We start from the raw sequence: 17,271 nt of genomic DNA, 5'->3' as shown, positions 1-17,271 counted from the left end.
AATCATTTAGAATTATTTTGTTTAACTTTTTCTTTTTATTTTCACCTCTAAAATTTGTATAATTTAAATAGTTTAAGTAATTAATTATTTACCTTTTCTTTACTACTCCTGATTTTTACAAAAATAAGTATGATCGCCCTTTAATGATTTAATTAGAATAGTTAATTAAATAATAATTATTGCAAAAAACTGAGCCCTTTTCATATATACTTTCCCTTTTTCTTGATTTGTTGCCTTTTACTTCGTCATTTCTCAACCAAACCAGTTCCCAAACACCCCCAAATGCTCTCTATCAGATTCCAAACCACCCAAGAGTGAAATCCAAATAAAACAACGCAAATCAAACAGCGGGAATCCCGTGGTGCTAGTGAGTTTCTTGTTGTGGTGGATTATTGAGCTGCTCCAGCTCATGTTGGAGGTTGTTTCAAGTGGTTTGACGTAAGATTTAACTTCTCGTTCATGTATTTAAGCTTGTAGGAGTTATGGCTAGCTCGTATAATTGAAAACCCATAAGATAAAGGTTAGAAATCGTAGTTTTGTTGATATACACACACGTATAGAAATCAGTTTTTCGGTCTCATCTGAATACCCCCAGCAAAGATGATTTTAGCTGTTCAATTGGAATCATCAAAGTCTAGTTTTAGCAAATCCTTCTGATTGCTATTACAAAGCAAATCTTAATCACCATACAGAAAGATGCTAGACTAAATGTCCATATTCATGAGTTAACAGCATCAACTGATTTCTTTATTACAATAACTACCTCGGTCCAAGCAAAATAACAAATTGGGATCGACTATATGAATTTTCATTATTATCCTCTGTTTCAATTTTTTTATCTTATTTTCTTCTTAGTCCGTTTTAAAAAAGACTTTTTTTTTTTTGACAACTTTTGAATTCCAACTTTCTACATGATATGTTTAAGACCATAAAAATAAAAAAACATTTTGATATACATTTAATATATCTTTAATTTAAAAGCACTACGCTCAAAAGACTTTTTCAGTTTCTTAAATTTCGTGAATTGAAACGGAGTAAGTACTGTCGTAAAATTGTAAGTATGATAGACTCATAAAAAGCCACAGCCAACACAAGGCACTAAAATAACCCAATCGATCAAGTCCTGTTTAACAGTCCATGTCAGGCTGGCAATTATATACAGTGATCAATTCAATTCAAAAAGAAGAAAAGTAGCAAAAGGTAGTAGTACTTAGCAAGGAAGAAGAGAAACCATCATACCTGTAAAGCAGAGCATATTAAAAGTGAAGAGACATGCCGATTCTCCAATTGTATGCAACTTTCCAAACATTCCCATCATTACTGCTTCCTCTTCTTTTTATAATCCTCCCACTCTTCTCGCCAAGAATAATTAACCAGGCTGTTTAGATAACAAAAAAGATGTCAGTTTCACCGGATGCGATGCCGGAAAATTCCATCATCGATTTCCGTGCACCGCCTCCATCTCCGATCGCCTCAGGACGGCGATCCTGCGTCAGGAACGACCAAGTCCTAACGGAATTTCTTCAAAATTCACTCAGAGTACCAGACCTCGTACTTCCTGATCGCGTTTTTCCAAGGCAAAAATCCACTCTCAATCCAGCCAAACTCGATTTTCAGTCATTAGCATCGTTAAATAATGATTCGGTTTCGAAGATTATGGATTCGGTTGCCAAGATTGGGTGCTTTGAGGTGGTTAATCACGGAATTACAGGGGATTTGATCAAGTCAGTTTTGTCTGTCGGGGAGGGTATTTTTGGGATTTCAAATGAAGGAAAAGCGAAATTGATAAGGTCGTGTGAGAAGCCATATGGATTTGAGGAGATACATGGAGAGGAGGAAAGAGATATGAGTGAGGAGTTTGTTTGGTGTAGAGGTGATCAAAATTTTAACAAGGAAATGGAGGGAATTTGGCCTCTTGGATTTTCGAATTTCAGGTAATTGAATTTATCGTGTTTGTTATTTAGTTAGTCCTTTGTAGTAAAGATTGATTTAGATGCAAATATGAAAATTTTAATGTCATTTGAGCGAAAATGCTAGTCAATTCTAGGAACCAATCAACCATTTAGATTTGAGCACCTAGGGTTGTGTTTTGTTGCTCTAGAAAGTACGTTCCCAATTGTGTTGAATTCTTAAAAATAAATATTTTTAAATTATCTGAACGACATAACTCGCACGGAAAATAAAAGACACATGCGTGCATGCTGCCAACATCTAGCTTGAATTTTCTAATGAACCACATGTTTTGTATAGCGTGATGTTAAAGAGATGTATACAATATTCACAATAAATGGTTTTATAAAAGATGTGCTATTTAGGAGTATATTCCAAGGACAGTTTTTAATCACACTCATTGTTGAAATCTAGTGATATAAATGTTTAAATTTCATATATAAGTTTGTGTCGATGGTGTAATTGTGCAAGTAAACAAGCATTCGCGATTAATTAATTACTTGACTTGAACATATATTGATGATATGTGAAAACAGGACCTATTAGTTGATTATTACTTGCTGCAAATTACAGCAAATTCAACCTTTTTGTTTATTAAATTGGTTATAGTATGTACACATATATTTACAAACTAAAATCATTAGTACGTATCACGTGCTATTTTTTTTTCCTTTCATTATTCTTGCTCTTCATAATTCGGACTTTCAATGTGAGATAATCTGATCATATTAGCTGATAATTCACCTTGTCGTGACGTACGTACTAATAAAATTATTCAATTTTAATGACAGTGAAAAGATGGCAATTTTTTTGGTTGGCATGGAAGACATAGCTGGGAAAATCCTACAATTCCTACAGCAGAACACGGCTAAAAAGTTAATTCATGAAAATGATGAGATGCATGAGCAAGGGGATTTGCCAGCAACCTCTATATGTTATCTACATAAGCATAAGGGAAGTATAAAAGGAGATGAAGAGTACATGAACACCTTAAAATACGATGTGATTAGAATGTTGATAAGAGGATCTGAGTTTCCTCATGCTTTGTGTTTGCATGTTAGCAATGGATGCTCAGAGTTTCATGTTTATTCCAAGAAAGGTTGGGTGTCTTTTCAGCCTGAAAAAGATTCCCTTATAGTCACCATTGGAGATCTCTTACAGGTAATTACGTCCTTAACGTGCTTCCATAATTGACAGAGTGATCTTGGTGTCATGACCTACTGAAAATATTAATGTGCATTCTTCTAACTTTTGGTATCAAAGAGTAAATTGGCAGAGTGGCTTTGTTGTCACGATCTACTGAGATTTTGTCCTTTGTCATTCCGAAAAAAAAGAATAAATATAAAAATTTAATAAAGCTTAAATACAAAATTAGTCGGAGGCCGTCTATGTTGCTTTGATTTACTACACATGGATGGCAAGAAGCAACAACATATTTTAAGGGAAGAGTGTTAATAGCAATTTTGTAGTCCAATAGATACAAACCGTAATTAGGGAAATGATAGATGTATTTAGAAACACAAAAAGAGGTAGGAAATGCAGTACTTGGCACTCTTCCTAGAAGGTGGTCAAGGTTATAGATGTTCTCTTAGGTGTAATGGTTTTTTTTGTTCCTGCTATGGTAATAATTCACAGTTTATTGTGAAAAAACATAGAGTCAGAGGCTTTATTTTGTTAGTCATATGAGAGTTATTTGCATTTCGTATGGTCTTTTGGACATACTTTAAATTTTGTCCCGTTAGTTAGGTAGGACATAATTTTGTTTTTTAAATAAAATTTCTTTTAACAAATTTAGTTCACTTGAGTAACTGTATAATTTTAAATTGTGACCTCATGACAAGACTCTCTGAAAATGTCCCATAATGGTTCATTATTACGGCCATCATATGTTTAAGTTATAGAGACCCTACAAGCTGCACATCCCATTCACATTCCACAACCTTTTGCGTTTAAATATCTTTCTTTACATTTTTCAAGAACATCTAAGGGCGAAGGCCCCCCTAATTAACCCCTTTGTTATACCATCATGTTAGATAAAATGGAAAAGTAATGGCAACAATCTTTCTTGGATGTGGAATATTCTATGATTTGTGACTTGTTTTTTTTAATCTATTGCATTTGTTTTAGACATGGAGTGGTGGACAACACAAGCATGTGATAGGAAGGCCTGTTTTTCAAGGTCAAATAGAGGACTGCGTTTCCATGGCTTTACTAATTTCTCCTTCTAAGGTCACCAAAGACTCGACTAAGCACGCAAAGGAGAAGACCGTTTCAATTGGGCAACAAATCGTTATTGCTATAGCATTTACGCTTATTTACAATTTCTTTATTTATATCTATAAGAAGTTTTGAAGATTTTCTCTAGTGTCTGATACAAGCATATACATTGGTTGTGAAATCATATTGGAGTCGTCGATTTCAGTTTGCTTTTTGATTTATTTTTGTATAATTTCTTTTGTAAAATTGTACATGGTTTCGGATATGTTAAGTCAAATAGATGACTTTAAGCTTTTGATCATGCTATTGGTTTCATTTAAAATTTCTCTCAATTTTTTCTGGCTTGGGGTAGTGCAAAGATTAAAAAAGATGAGATGTTAATTATATTCAACCATATAAGGTGACCAAACACCATCCACAAGTAGACCACAACCGATGTGGGATAATCAACGCCCCCTGCTACACCCCAAGCGTAGAGGACAATATAAGATGTGGACCCAACATCTGATAAATAATGAATTGAAATAAGTCTGACTCTGATATCATGTAAAAAGTGAATCTTGAGGCCTAACTCAACTTGAAAAGCTAGTTTCTAAGGGGAGAATTACCCCAATTGATATAAAGAGACCAAACACTCATCCACGTGGCTTGGCTTGGATAAAAAATGGTGTCAGCCGTGACCTACAAAGTCCTCAAGCAGGGACAATTATTGTGAACCGACTTTTGAATTGAGCTCTCATGTTTAGCCTTAATATCTCGCTCTCATTCATGCAATTTGACTTTCCAATTAAATTCCTCTCAATTTCTTTTCAAGGATGGGTATATATAAAATAAATAAGTAAATCTCACGATATATATATAGTAGAATACTGCGGAATAATAATAATAATACTCAGGGTCTAACTCAACTTCAAAAATCAGCTTATGAGGGGAGGATTGCCCAAGTTCATATAAGGAGACCACCCATCTCATTAACCAACGATGAAGGACTTTTTTTTATTCTTCAACAGGTAGGACATAATTTTGTTTTTTTAAATAAAATTTCTTTTAACAAATTTAGTTCACTTGAGTAACTGTATAATTTTAAATTGTGACCTCATGACAAGACTCTCTGAAAATGTCCCATAATGGTTCATTATTACGGCCATCATATGTTTAAGTTATAGAGACCCTACAAGCGGCACATCCCATTCACATTCCACAACCTTTTGCGTTTAAATATCTTTCTTTACATTTTTCAAGAACATCTAAGGGCGAAGGCCCCCCTAATTAACCCCTTTGTCATACCATCATGTTAGATAAAATGGAAAAGTAATGGCAACAATCTTTCTTGGATGTGGAATATTCTATGATTTGTGACTTGTTTTCTTTTTGAAATTCCATTTTTTTAAATCTATTGAATTTGTTTTAGACATGGAGTGGTGGACAACACAAGCATGTGATAGGAAGGCCTGTTTTTCAAGGTCAAATAGAGGACTGCGTTTCCATGGCTTTACTAATTTCTCCTTCTAAGGTCACCAAAGACTCGACTAAGCACGCAAAGGAGAAGACACTTTCAATTGGGCAACAAATCGTTATTGCTATAGCATTTACGCTTATTTACAATTTCTTTATTTATATCTATAAGAAGTTTTGAAGATTTTCTCTAGTGTCTGATACAAGCATATACATTGGTTGTGAAATCATATTGGAGTCGTCGATTTCAGTTTGCTTTTTGATTTATTTTTGTATAATTTCTTTTGTAAAATTGTACATGGTTTCGGATATGTTAAGTCAAATAGATGACTTTAAGCTTTTGATCATGCTATTGGTTTCATTTAAAATTTCTCTCAATTTTTTCTGGCTTGGGGTAGTGCAAAGATTAAAAAAGATGAGATGTTAATTATATTCAACCATATAAGGTGACCAAACACCATCCACAAGTAGACCACAATCGATGTGGGATAATCAACGCCCCCTGCTACACCCCAAGCGTAGAGGACAATATAAGATGTGGACCCAACATCTGGTAACTAATGAATCTACACTCCAGGCGTAGAGGACAATATAAGATGTGGATCCAACATCTGGTAACTAATGAATCTACACTCCAGGCGTAGAGGACAATATAAGATGTGGACCCAACATCTGATAACTAATGAATTAGAATAAGTCTGACTCTGATATCATGTAAAAAGTGAATCTTGGGATCTAACTCAACCCGAAAAGCTAGTTTTTAAGGGGAGAATTATCCAATTCATATAAAGAGACCAAACACTCATCCACAACCGATGTGGGAGAATCAACACCGTCACAAGTGGTGGCTTGGCTTGGATAAAAAATGGTGTCAGCCGTGACCTACAAAGTCCTCAAGCGGGGACAATTATTGTGAACAACTTTTGAATTGAGCTCTCATGTTTAGCCTTAATATCTCGCTCTCATTCATGCAATTTGACTTTCCAATTAAATTCCTCTCAATTTCTTTTCAAGGATGGGTATATCAGCTTTAGAATTACTAATAAACTATTTGCCTTTCATAGAGTTTGCAATATTTTCTTTTTTCCATTTCCGATGTTTTAAATATTCAAGTATCGGAAGAAGATTTCATTCAATATATTCTTTTTGCATGAGGTAATTGTTACTAGTCGTTTTACACTAATTTGATATCTTAAAACATAGTAAAGAGCAGGGAGTTCTTACAATACTTAGTTTCTACGGAGTAATTTTTTTGAAAATCTTATCATACAAAATCCCATGTTACAAAAATTTAAAATAAATGAGATAAAACATAATGTTTCAGAGGACAATGAAGGTTTGCTGTTTACTCCCTAGGACTATAATGACACATACTGACCCAATTTAAGCGAAGAGATTCAGAATATGCTTGTCAAAATATCTAATGTTAATATGGGTTTGAATATAGATTCTTCAATATCTTTAAATAAAACATATATTTTTAAAAATTAAGATAGGTCAGCATAATTAATTGTTTAAAATATTTAAAAATTTGAGAGGAGTGCAATAATTGTTTTAATTTAATTTCTCAAATAATAACATCTTCGGCTAAAATAAAAAGGAGTTATTTTTATTACTCCTTAAGTTATGTGATTTAATGTAAATATATTGAATATGTATTTGTTACCCAATATAGCGAAGCCAATTCAGTTCAGTTTCGTTTGGTACTTGCTCCAATTGTCGTCATAACATGTACACGTGGCAACTATCTACTGGATGAACACGTACAACAGACACTAACCTCGACTCAGAGGATCTAACTCTTTCCCAATTAAAGCACTTACGAGTCATAACTCTGCTTCACTATCAGGCAGACAGCAGCACAAAATCCCATAAAAACACACACACACACACACAGAGTCACTCTCTTTCTTATTCCGTGTTTGGGAAACAGGAAAAATGGCTGACTTCATGGAAACAGATGAAGAATTACCGGATTTCACCTTAGCTGAGGTTAATTCACGTTTTACTGTCAATTTCTGCTTTCAGATAACTTATTTTCGGATTGTTACAGCCCCTAATTGTGTTCCTTTTTTGGTTTGCTACATTTTTACTCAGAAGAAAGTTCCCTTAACATTTACTAACAAAAATCAATAATGACCAAATTTGGATTAAATTTTGCTGAGGATTTTCAGTGTCTTTCAACAGGCCATGGAAATGACCACTTTGTTTAAAGGATTAAAAAAAAAAACAATCAGTCAAGAGCTCTGTCAAGAACTTGCAACCAAATTTAGGTAAGTCTAAATTTCGGACTTTGACTAATTGAATTAATTTTCTACTTTTCTTATATGTTTTTTTTTTTTTTTTGTTAATTTCTAATTTGCAGTTGTTCACCTTACCGCACTGGAAAATCTTCAATAAAATGGGAACAGGTTTATCTCTAAACTTTCTCAGTATTTTCCCTTTTTAAGGTATTTTTGGTATATGGACCCTCTTACAAATTCTGTTATGTTTTTACTATGTGAAAGGTGCAAACTTGGTTTCTGAATAGGCAGATAAAGAGAGCAGCTAAAGCCAATTCTGGGCTTGTTGATAAGAAAGAACCTGATGTTCCTCGATCTCGACGAGGAAGACCAAAATCTAAAAAGACGAGTTCTCTAGTGTTTTCGAGAAATTACAACACTGGTGGTTACACAAGACTCCCAGATTGTGCATTTGACATGCCTCAGAGGCCCAAAGGTTACTAATTTCCCATTGACTTGTATTAGTCCAATGAATTGAGACTGCTTATTGGAGTTATGGTTAATCATGGTCCACATGTTTGATTTTTGTCGTCACTTAGTGGATTAGACATTAGTTTACTCTATTTTTATCAATGTATGAAAAACAGGAAACTACTTTTGAGTTCCTCAACTATAGATAATTATGCAAAAAAGAAAAATCAAAGATGAAGAAAGTTCTTTATGTAACTTGCCCACGATCACCAGTTTTTTGTGTAGATGAGCTAATTAAACTGTTTTAACCTGCCATTCAGTTGAACTTTTCTCTGCTTATGAGGTTAACAAAAAGTTTCATTCAAATGTGACTACATAAATACTTTACTAATGCATAAAGTAGGACTAAAACATTAGGCCCCGGCAACATAGAGCTCCTTACGCTTGAGTATCCCTTTCACGAACTGTTGAAATTTTGTTTCTAATACTCGTTACCGACTTTACTCTCATTTGATTACTTTTGTTCCCAAGATACACCAGTTTTATTCAGTTGCAAGCATCTTGGTGAAACTCAGAGAAAATTTACATAATGGCTATCCTCTGGTTAAGACATTTTTCTTGATTTTATCTGTTTTCTGTTTGCTTTCTACTTGTCATGGTTGAACATAGAGATTACTCGTTTACAGTGTCCTATTCTGCTATGCATGAGCAAAACGTCATAAGAAAAAAAATGATGTATTGTATAAGTGATTAACATACTCAGATATTTTAAATAAAGTGCCTTGAATGTTGTAATTACTTGGTTTCTGTTACTCTCGGGCTCAGTCCAATGTGCATTCTATTGTAGTTTCTGCAGCAGAGATGGCCAAAGAACTCTCGGGGTTGGCTTTTGAAGCTCAGTCAGCAAAGGATTTAGCTTGGTGAGTATTTAACATAGCTGTAGCCTTTTCTACACAACAAATGGTGCTGCATTTCACTGAGAGACCACATGTTTAAGACCTAATCCTTCTGTTAGATCTTGTTGTCTTGTAGTTTCTGATTTTGAATCAATAGTATTGATCTTCAGTTCTGTCACAAAATTTGGAAAGTATCGCTGCTAGTCCTAGATAGCTCTTTAGCTTGGGAAAAACAAACTGTTAATGAATGACTTAGTTTGCAGTATCTTACATACTTTACTGACCTGCATCTAAAAAAAAAGGTTTACTCAATAAAAGTTTCAGCTTGACCACTCTGTAACATCAGATCTACTGCGGTTGATTTGTGCTGGTGAAAGCAACTTATGAATATCTGAGTTCAGCAGCTTGGATTGTGGAGTTTAAAATAGTAAAGAAGTATGAAGGCATTCTGGGGGCATTACAATGATAGGAAGCATAAGAAGCTACGAATAAGTGAAAAACTATCACCTGCTTGAGGCTGGACTAGTGTCGTCCATGAGATTACCGAGAGATGATAACTGACATTTGTCGTCGTAGTAATTGGATGCCAAGACGAATTATTAGTACTGATCCATCATGTTCTCTCAAGTTCTACCATGAATTGTCGAAGCCAATGAACATACCATACTGTAGAGGCAAGTTTTTCATACCTCGGATTGGTCGAGGGAAAAAGCTGGCAATATTCAGTGGTTAAATGGTTCAGGCATTAACAGGATGAGTTGGTGCTAGGTCTTAGCAACTTTGATGCTCTGAGCATAGAATTCCAATGTCATATAGTTCAACGGAATCCTGTGTAATAAAACTCCTTTTTAGATTCTGATATCCAATACTTCTCTAAGCAAAAAAAACTGGCTTAAGTTTCTTATCTGCTTTCTAAAAATTATTTTCATGCAAAAATTTTTGTTCTTTGATCCAAAGTATGTTACAGAAATTTGTTTATTTGCCGAAGTATTTACAGAAATACTATCCAGTATCCATCTATGTATGGATTTGATAAATTCTCTCTTTGGCTTTTGACTTGTGATAGAATCTATTGAAAACTTGTACTTCTTAGGCTTTATGTTAATTGTGAAGATACTAGCTCATCCTCAAAGAACTATGCTGCAGATCAAGAATTATATACTGAGATGTTATTAAGACAGATCTCTCCGTTGCTAAAGCCATGAAGCACTTCAAAGAAGTGTGCATTGCTCTCATTGGTGAAGCAGGCAACTTCAAAGAAGTGTGCGCTTCAGACATTGAGGAGCAAAGTGTTCCTTTCTCAATACTCTTCAGCGCCTTTTCCGTTGTCTTCTTTCTGTTCTTTCGTTTGCGACAACTCTTCTTTGACTATTTCTGTTTCTCTGCTTCTCTTGATTTGCTTCTTTCTTGATTTCGTTTGTTCAAATTGACTTTTGCTTCTTCTTATCTGCGAACCCTTTCTGCTGCTAGTTCTGCTTTCAGACTTCTTTTCTGCTAAAATCATTTGCTGTCAACTATTCCTTTTCTCCGTTTCTCTTCTTTTTTCTATCTCGTTCTTATTCTCCAATTCTCAGACTATGGACTGACTTTTAAGAAGAAAAAGAATGACTCTCGCAACTAAGCCTAGTACTGGTGAAGTCCTTAAGTAATCAAATAGGAAATTAATCTGTGTAGTGTATTATACTCTGTCAGGTTCTTACTGCAGCGGTATAATTGATTTAGACCCTGCCTGACCAAGTAGCTTTCTCTCTCTGGATTTTGCAGGTTTGATGTGGGCTCATTTCTCAACTTCAGAGTTCTTCGCACAGGCGAGCTTGTAAGATCTTTGTTTCTCAGTGATCCTTTTTCTGGTTTTCCTATTTGCCTAGGTGCATTTGACATTTTGAACTTAAATGTCCTTTGGTTCTTGTTTACCTAGAAGTTATAGTATGTAAAGAAATGGATCATGGGCCTAACTAAACCCCAAAAGCTAGCTTATGAGGGGAGGATTGCCCATGTCCATATAAGGAGACCACCCATCTCATTAACCACCGATGAGGGACTTTTTTCATTCTTCAACACCCACCTCACGCCCAGGACTGGACATCTGGTGCGTGGGCAATTTAATTTGGGGGCCCACATCGGGCGAGATGAGTCTTGCTCATGTAAAAAAATGGATCAGGGGCCTAACTCAACCCCAAAAGCTAGCTTATGAGGGGAGGATTGCCCAAGTTCATATAAGGAGACTACATATCTCATTAACCACCGATGAGAGACTTTTTTCATTCTTCAACATAGTAGTCTAGTGATCATGGTGTATGTGAGAGATTTAAGATTTCTCTCCACCACTGTTAAGAAGGGAACGCCTTAGATTGCCATGGACCAGAGTGAAGTAGCAACGGTTCTAGTTTTTGGAATTCCTAGTCAATAGATTACAACCGGTAATCCTCCGCTAGGTTTTATATGATAGAGATGCATGTATAACTGAATTTGAAACGTAGATGATGGACTCATTTGTCACTCAACATACATTTTAAAGTCGAAATGCATTTACTTAAACAATATTTGTAGTGATATGGGATCCATATTAAGGCGCAACAATTAGTCCTATCAACTGAATTTTAGGCCGGACAAAGATTTGTTGCCTACATATTGAATATATGAAGTATTTTGTTATGCAGGAAGTTAAGGTAAGATTTGCTGGCTTTGGTAATGAAGAAGATGAATGGGTGAATGTTAAAAAGGGAGTGCGTGAACGTTCTGTTCCCTTACAGCCCTCAGAATGTGACAGGCTGAACGTTGGAGATCCCATTATGTGCTTCAGGGTATCATTTCATTTCTCCAAGTTCCATCAAGAATAATAACTCAATTTTTCAAAAAGCACCATAGAAATCATGAAAGTTCATCTTTGTAATGTTAAGCTTCAAGTATTGCTATGTCCATTTTGAAATGTTATGTTTTGAATTCACAGGAAGATGAATATCTCGCGGTATATGGGGATGCGATGCTTGTGGATATCCAAAAGGAATTGCATGATAATACAACGTGCACGTGCATCTTTGTCGTCCGCTACGACTTAGATAAAGCTGAGGTAAATCATTGTACATGGCACGTAGTGGTAGTAATTCGATGTCAATAGTAATAATCTTATTTTCATTGCCATTGTTCTAATGCAGGAGAAAGTTACACTTGACAAAATATGTTGCAGACCAACCTTCAGCAATAGTGAAGTAAACTAAGTCGTGCTAGTGAGCTTTGGATACCAGTTGAACAAAAAAAGAAGAAGCTTGGAATAGGAGGCCAAGTGTTCAAAACTCTACTAGTACTACAACAACAACATACCCAGTGTAATTTCACAAGTGGGTCTAGGGAGGATAAGATGCATGCAGACCTTACCTCTATCTTTGGGATAGAGAGGTTGTTTCCGATAGACCCTCGGCTCAAAAAAACAATAACTCTGCTAGTAGTTACCTAAATTATGTGTATAATGCAAGTTTCATGGAAGCAATCGTAAATAACTGTGACTCAACCGGGGATTCCGACTGGATTTCTTAATGGTTGATAGAGTCTTGAACAGTGTATTTTTAGAAACAGAGAGCCTCCGGAGCGTAATTATGCTGAAATTTTGGATGTTAGAGCAATGTAATATTTAGCATTCGTTTGGTTGTTCTAATTTTCTGCCCGCTGTTTTGATCTTGCCTCTTTGCTAGTCCGGAACCAAAATGACTTAATAAAAAACTAATTGAGCCCCCGTATTAATTAAGTGTCTTACTTTTTTTTAGAAATAATTATAATTATTTTTTAAGGCAACAAAAATGTAATATTCAGATATAATTATAATCAGTTCTAAGATAATAAAATTATAATACCTAGCATATGCTTAGGAAAAACAATATCCTTTCTGTATCAATTTAAGTGTCTTACTTTCTTTTATAGAAAATACTTGTAGTTTTTTTTTTTTTTTTTTTAAGACAACCAAAAATATAAGATTTAGCTTATGCTTGCGAAAAGAAAAATCCCATCCGTATCAATTTAATTGTTTTTCTTTTCTTTTTAGAAAATAATTTAATCATTTTTTAAAACAACCAAAGATATAAGATTTAGAAAATAATCATAATCATTTTCTATGACATCAAGAAATATAACACTTAGCTTATGATCCAAAATAATATCCCCTTCATATCAATTTAAGTGTCTTACATTTTTATAAAAATAATTATAATTAATTTTTAAGATAACCAAACATATAAAATTAGGCTAGAAAATAATTTAATCATTTTTTAAAACAACCGAAGATATAAGATTTAGAAAATAATCATAATCATTTTCTATGACAACAAGAAATACAACACTTAGCTTATGCTTCGAAATAATATCCCCTTCATGTCAATTTAAGCGTCTTACATTTTTATAAAAATAATTATAATTAATTTTTAAGATAACCAAACATATAAAATTAGCTTATGCCTACAAAAAAAATAATCCCAAATTCGTATCAATTGAAGTGTCTTGCTTTTCTTTTTAAAAATATAATTTAATCATTTTTTAAATCAACCGATGATATAAGATTTAGAAAATAATTATTATCATTTTCTATGACAACAAAAAAATATAACACTTAACTTATGCTTCGAAAAAATAATATCCCTCCGTGCCAATTTAAGCGTGTTACATTTTTTATAAGAAAATAATTATAATTATCTCTGTATCAATTTAAGTGGCATATATTTATTTTTAGAAAATAATTATAATCATTTTCTAAGACGGCCAAAAATAATACTTAGCTTATGCTTACGAAAAATAGCTTCCCCTCTTTATTAATTTAAGTGTCTTAGGCAACCGAAAATATAATATTTAGAAAAGAATTATAATCATTTTCTAAGACAACAAAATTATACTCCCTCTGTTTCAATTTATGTGAATCTATTTCCTTTTTAGTCCGTGTCAAAATGAATGATCTCTTTCCTAATTTGAAAACAAATTCACTTTATGAAATGATTTACAGTCACACAAATATTCAAGACTTATTTTGAACCACAAATTTCAAAAGTCTTCACTCTTTTTTAAATATCTTGCTCAGTCAAATAGGTTCACATAAATTGAAACGGGGGGAGTAATACTTACAATGATGCCATTTGTCAGAAAGTTGGCAACAAAATTATAATATAACAATCTTGTTAATTGGATTCACATAACGCATCTATTTACTGCGCTATGCAAGTTTTTTTTTTTTAAAGCTCGGGTAACGAATGTTAACGGGGGACGTTAACACTTTTTTACATAACGCGTAAAAAAGGTGCGTTAAAGGTATTTTGGTGTCCCTTTTTTTTCTTAGGATATTTTGGTTCAATTGGTTTTTTATTGGATCATTTTGGTTCCGGACTCCCTCTTTGCTGATTACAGGTGGAATGGTTATTTGACCACAATCAGAACTGACCAGCTACCTAGTAGTAATCTTAGTATACGCCAACGATCAGTTTAAATGGTACTCAGAAAATAAATGGCTTAGATATTTAAAAATGATCGAAGTAATGCTAATTGCTAAAAAGCAAATTAAATCTACAGGTATGGAACTAACCTTAAAATGACCAAAAGGGTTCATCAACTGCTAAGTAAACAGTAAACACCAGTCCTGCAAGCAATGTGCTGCTGGCGTTAGTCTTGGGTTTTCAAATAATGATGAAACACACGAACAACCAGCCCGTCTAGCTCAGTTGGTAGAGCGCAAGGCTCTTAACCTTGTGGTCGTGGGTTCGAGCCCCACGGTGGGCGTTCCATTTTTTGGCCATTTTACCAGGCCAACCTGACCAATCCGGGCCTTAAGACCATGCCTAAGATGGTGCCAAATGGGTTATACACTTGTAGGAATATCATCCGCTTCTTAACTTTTGTATGTCTCTCACTATACTGGAACTTTTGATATTGGGGCAATGTAATATTTAGCATTCCTTCGCTTGTTCTTATTTTCTGCCAATTGTCTTAATCTTTGGCTCTTTGCTGATTACAGGTTGAATGGTTATTAGACCACAATCAGAACTGACCAGCTACCTAGTTGTAATCTTAATATTGGTCTAAGATGTGTTTATATGGTAGTTGGGTAAGTGAAGATTCATCATATAAACGATCTCAACTTATTTATATTGAAATATAGTTGTTGTAATAAAATCACTGAAGTTTACTCAGAAAATGGCTTATCATTTAAAATGATTGAAGTAAAGCTAAAAGCAAATTAAATCTACAGGTATGGGTTAAATTGTAAGATGATATTTTCAAAAGGGTTAATCAACAGCCAAGTGAACACAAGTGCTGCAAACATTGCACGATTGAGCTGAAACTTTAGTCTAAAGTTACTACAAATGATGAGAACATGACTAACATGCCCGTCTAGCTCAGTTGGAAGAGCGCAAGGCTCTTAACCTTGTGGTCGTGGGTTCGAGCCCCACGGTGGGCGCAAGTTTATTTTTGTTGACACTTTTGAATTTTGATCCATTGACTGCTAAATGGTTCGGCAGAATCTTTGGGCCTCTTCACGTTTATTTTTGTTGACACTTTTGAATTTTGATCCATTGACTGCTAAATGGTTCGGCAGAATCTTTGGGCCTCTTCACTTTTGTACGTCTCTTTATTATTTTAGTCACTGGCCATGGCTAGGGATTTATGGTGCTGATTGCTGAGTAAAGGCTTAATACGCAGAAGAAACCAATTCATACATCTAATGTTATTTTTCTTTTGTTGATAAACTTACCTTTAAAAGTAGATAAAGTACAACTCAACTAGTTTCTGAGTTCGATGAATTTGATCTCTCCTGTTTCTTTTTCATCTTACATATCTGAAATTTAATGGTCTGACTAATCTAAAGTGTGGTTAAGTGATTGCCACTCTTTATTCATCATTTTTCTTTAGTTTTGGTTATTATTTTTCTTCACAGAGGTTAAGAGTCGAGAGAATATGAATTTCGAAATTTGCTTGGTGAAATCTTTTGATCTCCGAAATTCACGAGTCCGACAACGTGAAGTGTGATTGTCATTGTTGTTCATTTCCAGCTAACTTTACCGATATTTAGAGATTAGTACTACATTATTGGCGAGTCCGGAGCCAAAATGACTTATTTTTGCAGCCATTAGACCAAAATAGGCTGCCTTTTTTTTTTTTTTATACCACAATATCCAACGAAATACCCACACAAGCACTGTTCATAGCCGGATTTTTTTGTTGCATTTCGTGAGTTAATCAACGAAATGCAACAATTTTTTTTTTTTTTTTTTTTTTTTTTTGCATTTCGTGAATAAAAAAACGAAATAAGAAATTATATATATATATATATATATATTTTGCATTTCGTGTATTAAAAAACGAAATAGGATAAAAAAAAATTAATTTCGTTCATATAAAAACGAAATTGGAAAATATATATATATATTATTTTTGCATTTCGTTGGTATATAAATGAAATACAAAAAATATATATATATATATTTATCCTATTTCATTGGTATATGTATTCCTATTTCGTTTTTATATATAAAATTATTTTCCTATTTTTTTATATAAACAAAATACAAAAAAAATTATTTTCATATTTCGTTTTTAGATGAACGAAATAAAAAAAAAAATCTTATTTCGTTTTTTAATAAACAAAAAAACAAATAGTTGTAAAGTCAAGACATAACTTTATTTTGAATATAAATATAATTCTAAAAAATATAGGGAGAAAAACTAGTTGTAAAGTCGTCAAACTTTAGATGGTCATAACTTTGCGCTCGGACGTCCGTTTTACGTGATTTTTTTTTGAACTTGCGTATTTTTTCGAGATCTATGCGGACTATGAAATATATATATATGTATTCCTATTTCGTTTTTATATAAACGAAATGAAAATAAAATTATTTTCCTATTTTTTTATATAAACGAAATACAAAAATACAAAAAAAAAATATTTTCATATTTCGTTTTTTAATAAACGAAATACAATTTTTTTTTTTACTATTTCGTAGATATACCAACGAAATGCAAAAATAATATATATATATATATATATATATATATATATATATTCGAATTTCGTTTTTATATGAATGAAA

At 33.6% G+C, this 17,271-nt stretch overlaps 2 protein-coding genes and 2 non-coding genes across 4 annotated transcripts; all 4 read left to right on the top strand.

The window, feature by feature from the left end:
* The first annotated feature begins 1,031 nt into the window (after positions 1 to 1,031).
* LOC132633411 (gibberellin 20-oxidase-like protein) lies at positions 1,032 to 4,468 on the top strand. The gene is made up of 3 exons (XM_060349820.1): positions 1,032 to 1,934; positions 2,742 to 3,111; positions 4,078 to 4,468. The coding sequence occupies exons 1-3, from the start codon at positions 1,399 to 1,401 to the stop codon at positions 4,300 to 4,302; spliced, it is 1,131 nt and encodes a 376-aa protein (XP_060205803.1). The 5' UTR covers positions 1,032 to 1,398; the 3' UTR covers positions 4,303 to 4,468.
* A 2,982-nt stretch (positions 4,469 to 7,450) lies between these two features.
* LOC132633410 (protein SAWADEE HOMEODOMAIN HOMOLOG 1) lies at positions 7,451 to 12,863 on the top strand. Its single transcript, XM_060349819.1, has 9 exons — positions 7,451 to 7,614; positions 7,810 to 7,895; positions 7,988 to 8,033; positions 8,130 to 8,340; positions 9,163 to 9,235; positions 10,976 to 11,027; positions 11,872 to 12,015; positions 12,162 to 12,281; positions 12,367 to 12,863. Exons 1-9 carry the CDS (start codon positions 7,561 to 7,563, stop codon positions 12,427 to 12,429), a joined length of 849 nt encoding a protein of 282 aa, XP_060205802.1. The 5' UTR covers positions 7,451 to 7,560; the 3' UTR covers positions 12,430 to 12,863.
* Positions 12,864 to 14,889: 2,026 nt separating this feature from the next.
* TRNAK-CUU (transfer RNA lysine (anticodon CUU)) lies at positions 14,890 to 14,962 on the top strand. The gene has a single exon. It is a non-coding gene; the product is annotated as a tRNA-Lys (tRNA).
* A 606-nt stretch (positions 14,963 to 15,568) lies between these two features.
* Positions 15,569 to 15,641, top strand: TRNAK-CUU (transfer RNA lysine (anticodon CUU)). The gene has a single exon. It is a non-coding gene; the product is annotated as a tRNA-Lys (tRNA).
* The last annotated feature ends 1,630 nt before the right edge of the window (positions 15,642 to 17,271 follow it).

The sequence above is a fragment of the Lycium barbarum genome, chromosome 3 (assembly GCF_019175385.1).
Source record: "Lycium barbarum isolate Lr01 chromosome 3, ASM1917538v2, whole genome shotgun sequence".
Classification (NCBI taxonomy): Eukaryota; Viridiplantae; Streptophyta; class Magnoliopsida; order Solanales; family Solanaceae; genus Lycium; species Lycium barbarum.
This window is presented reverse-complemented; position numbering and strand designations above follow the sequence as displayed.

Bases quoted from the DNA above. Each gene is read 5' to 3' on its own strand.
- LOC132633411 (XM_060349820.1), top strand. From the start codon at position 1,399: ATGTCAGTTTCACCGGATGCGATGCCGGAAAATTCCATCATCGATTTC. The intron at 1,935-2,741 runs GTAATTGAATTT...TTTTAATGACAG, and splicing joins CTTGGATTTTCGAATTTCAG to TGAAAAGATGGCAATTTTTT. The intron at 3,112-4,077 runs GTAATTACGTCC...CATTTGTTTTAG, and splicing joins CCATTGGAGATCTCTTACAG to ACATGGAGTGGTGGACAACA.
- LOC132633410 (XM_060349819.1), top strand. From the start codon at position 7,561: ATGGCTGACTTCATGGAAACAGATGAAGAATTACCGGATTTCACCTTA. The intron at 7,615-7,809 runs GTTAATTCACGT...GTCTTTCAACAG, and splicing joins CGGATTTCACCTTAGCTGAG to GCCATGGAAATGACCACTTT. The intron at 12,016-12,161 runs GTATCATTTCAT...TTGAATTCACAG, and splicing joins ATCCCATTATGTGCTTCAGG to GAAGATGAATATCTCGCGGT.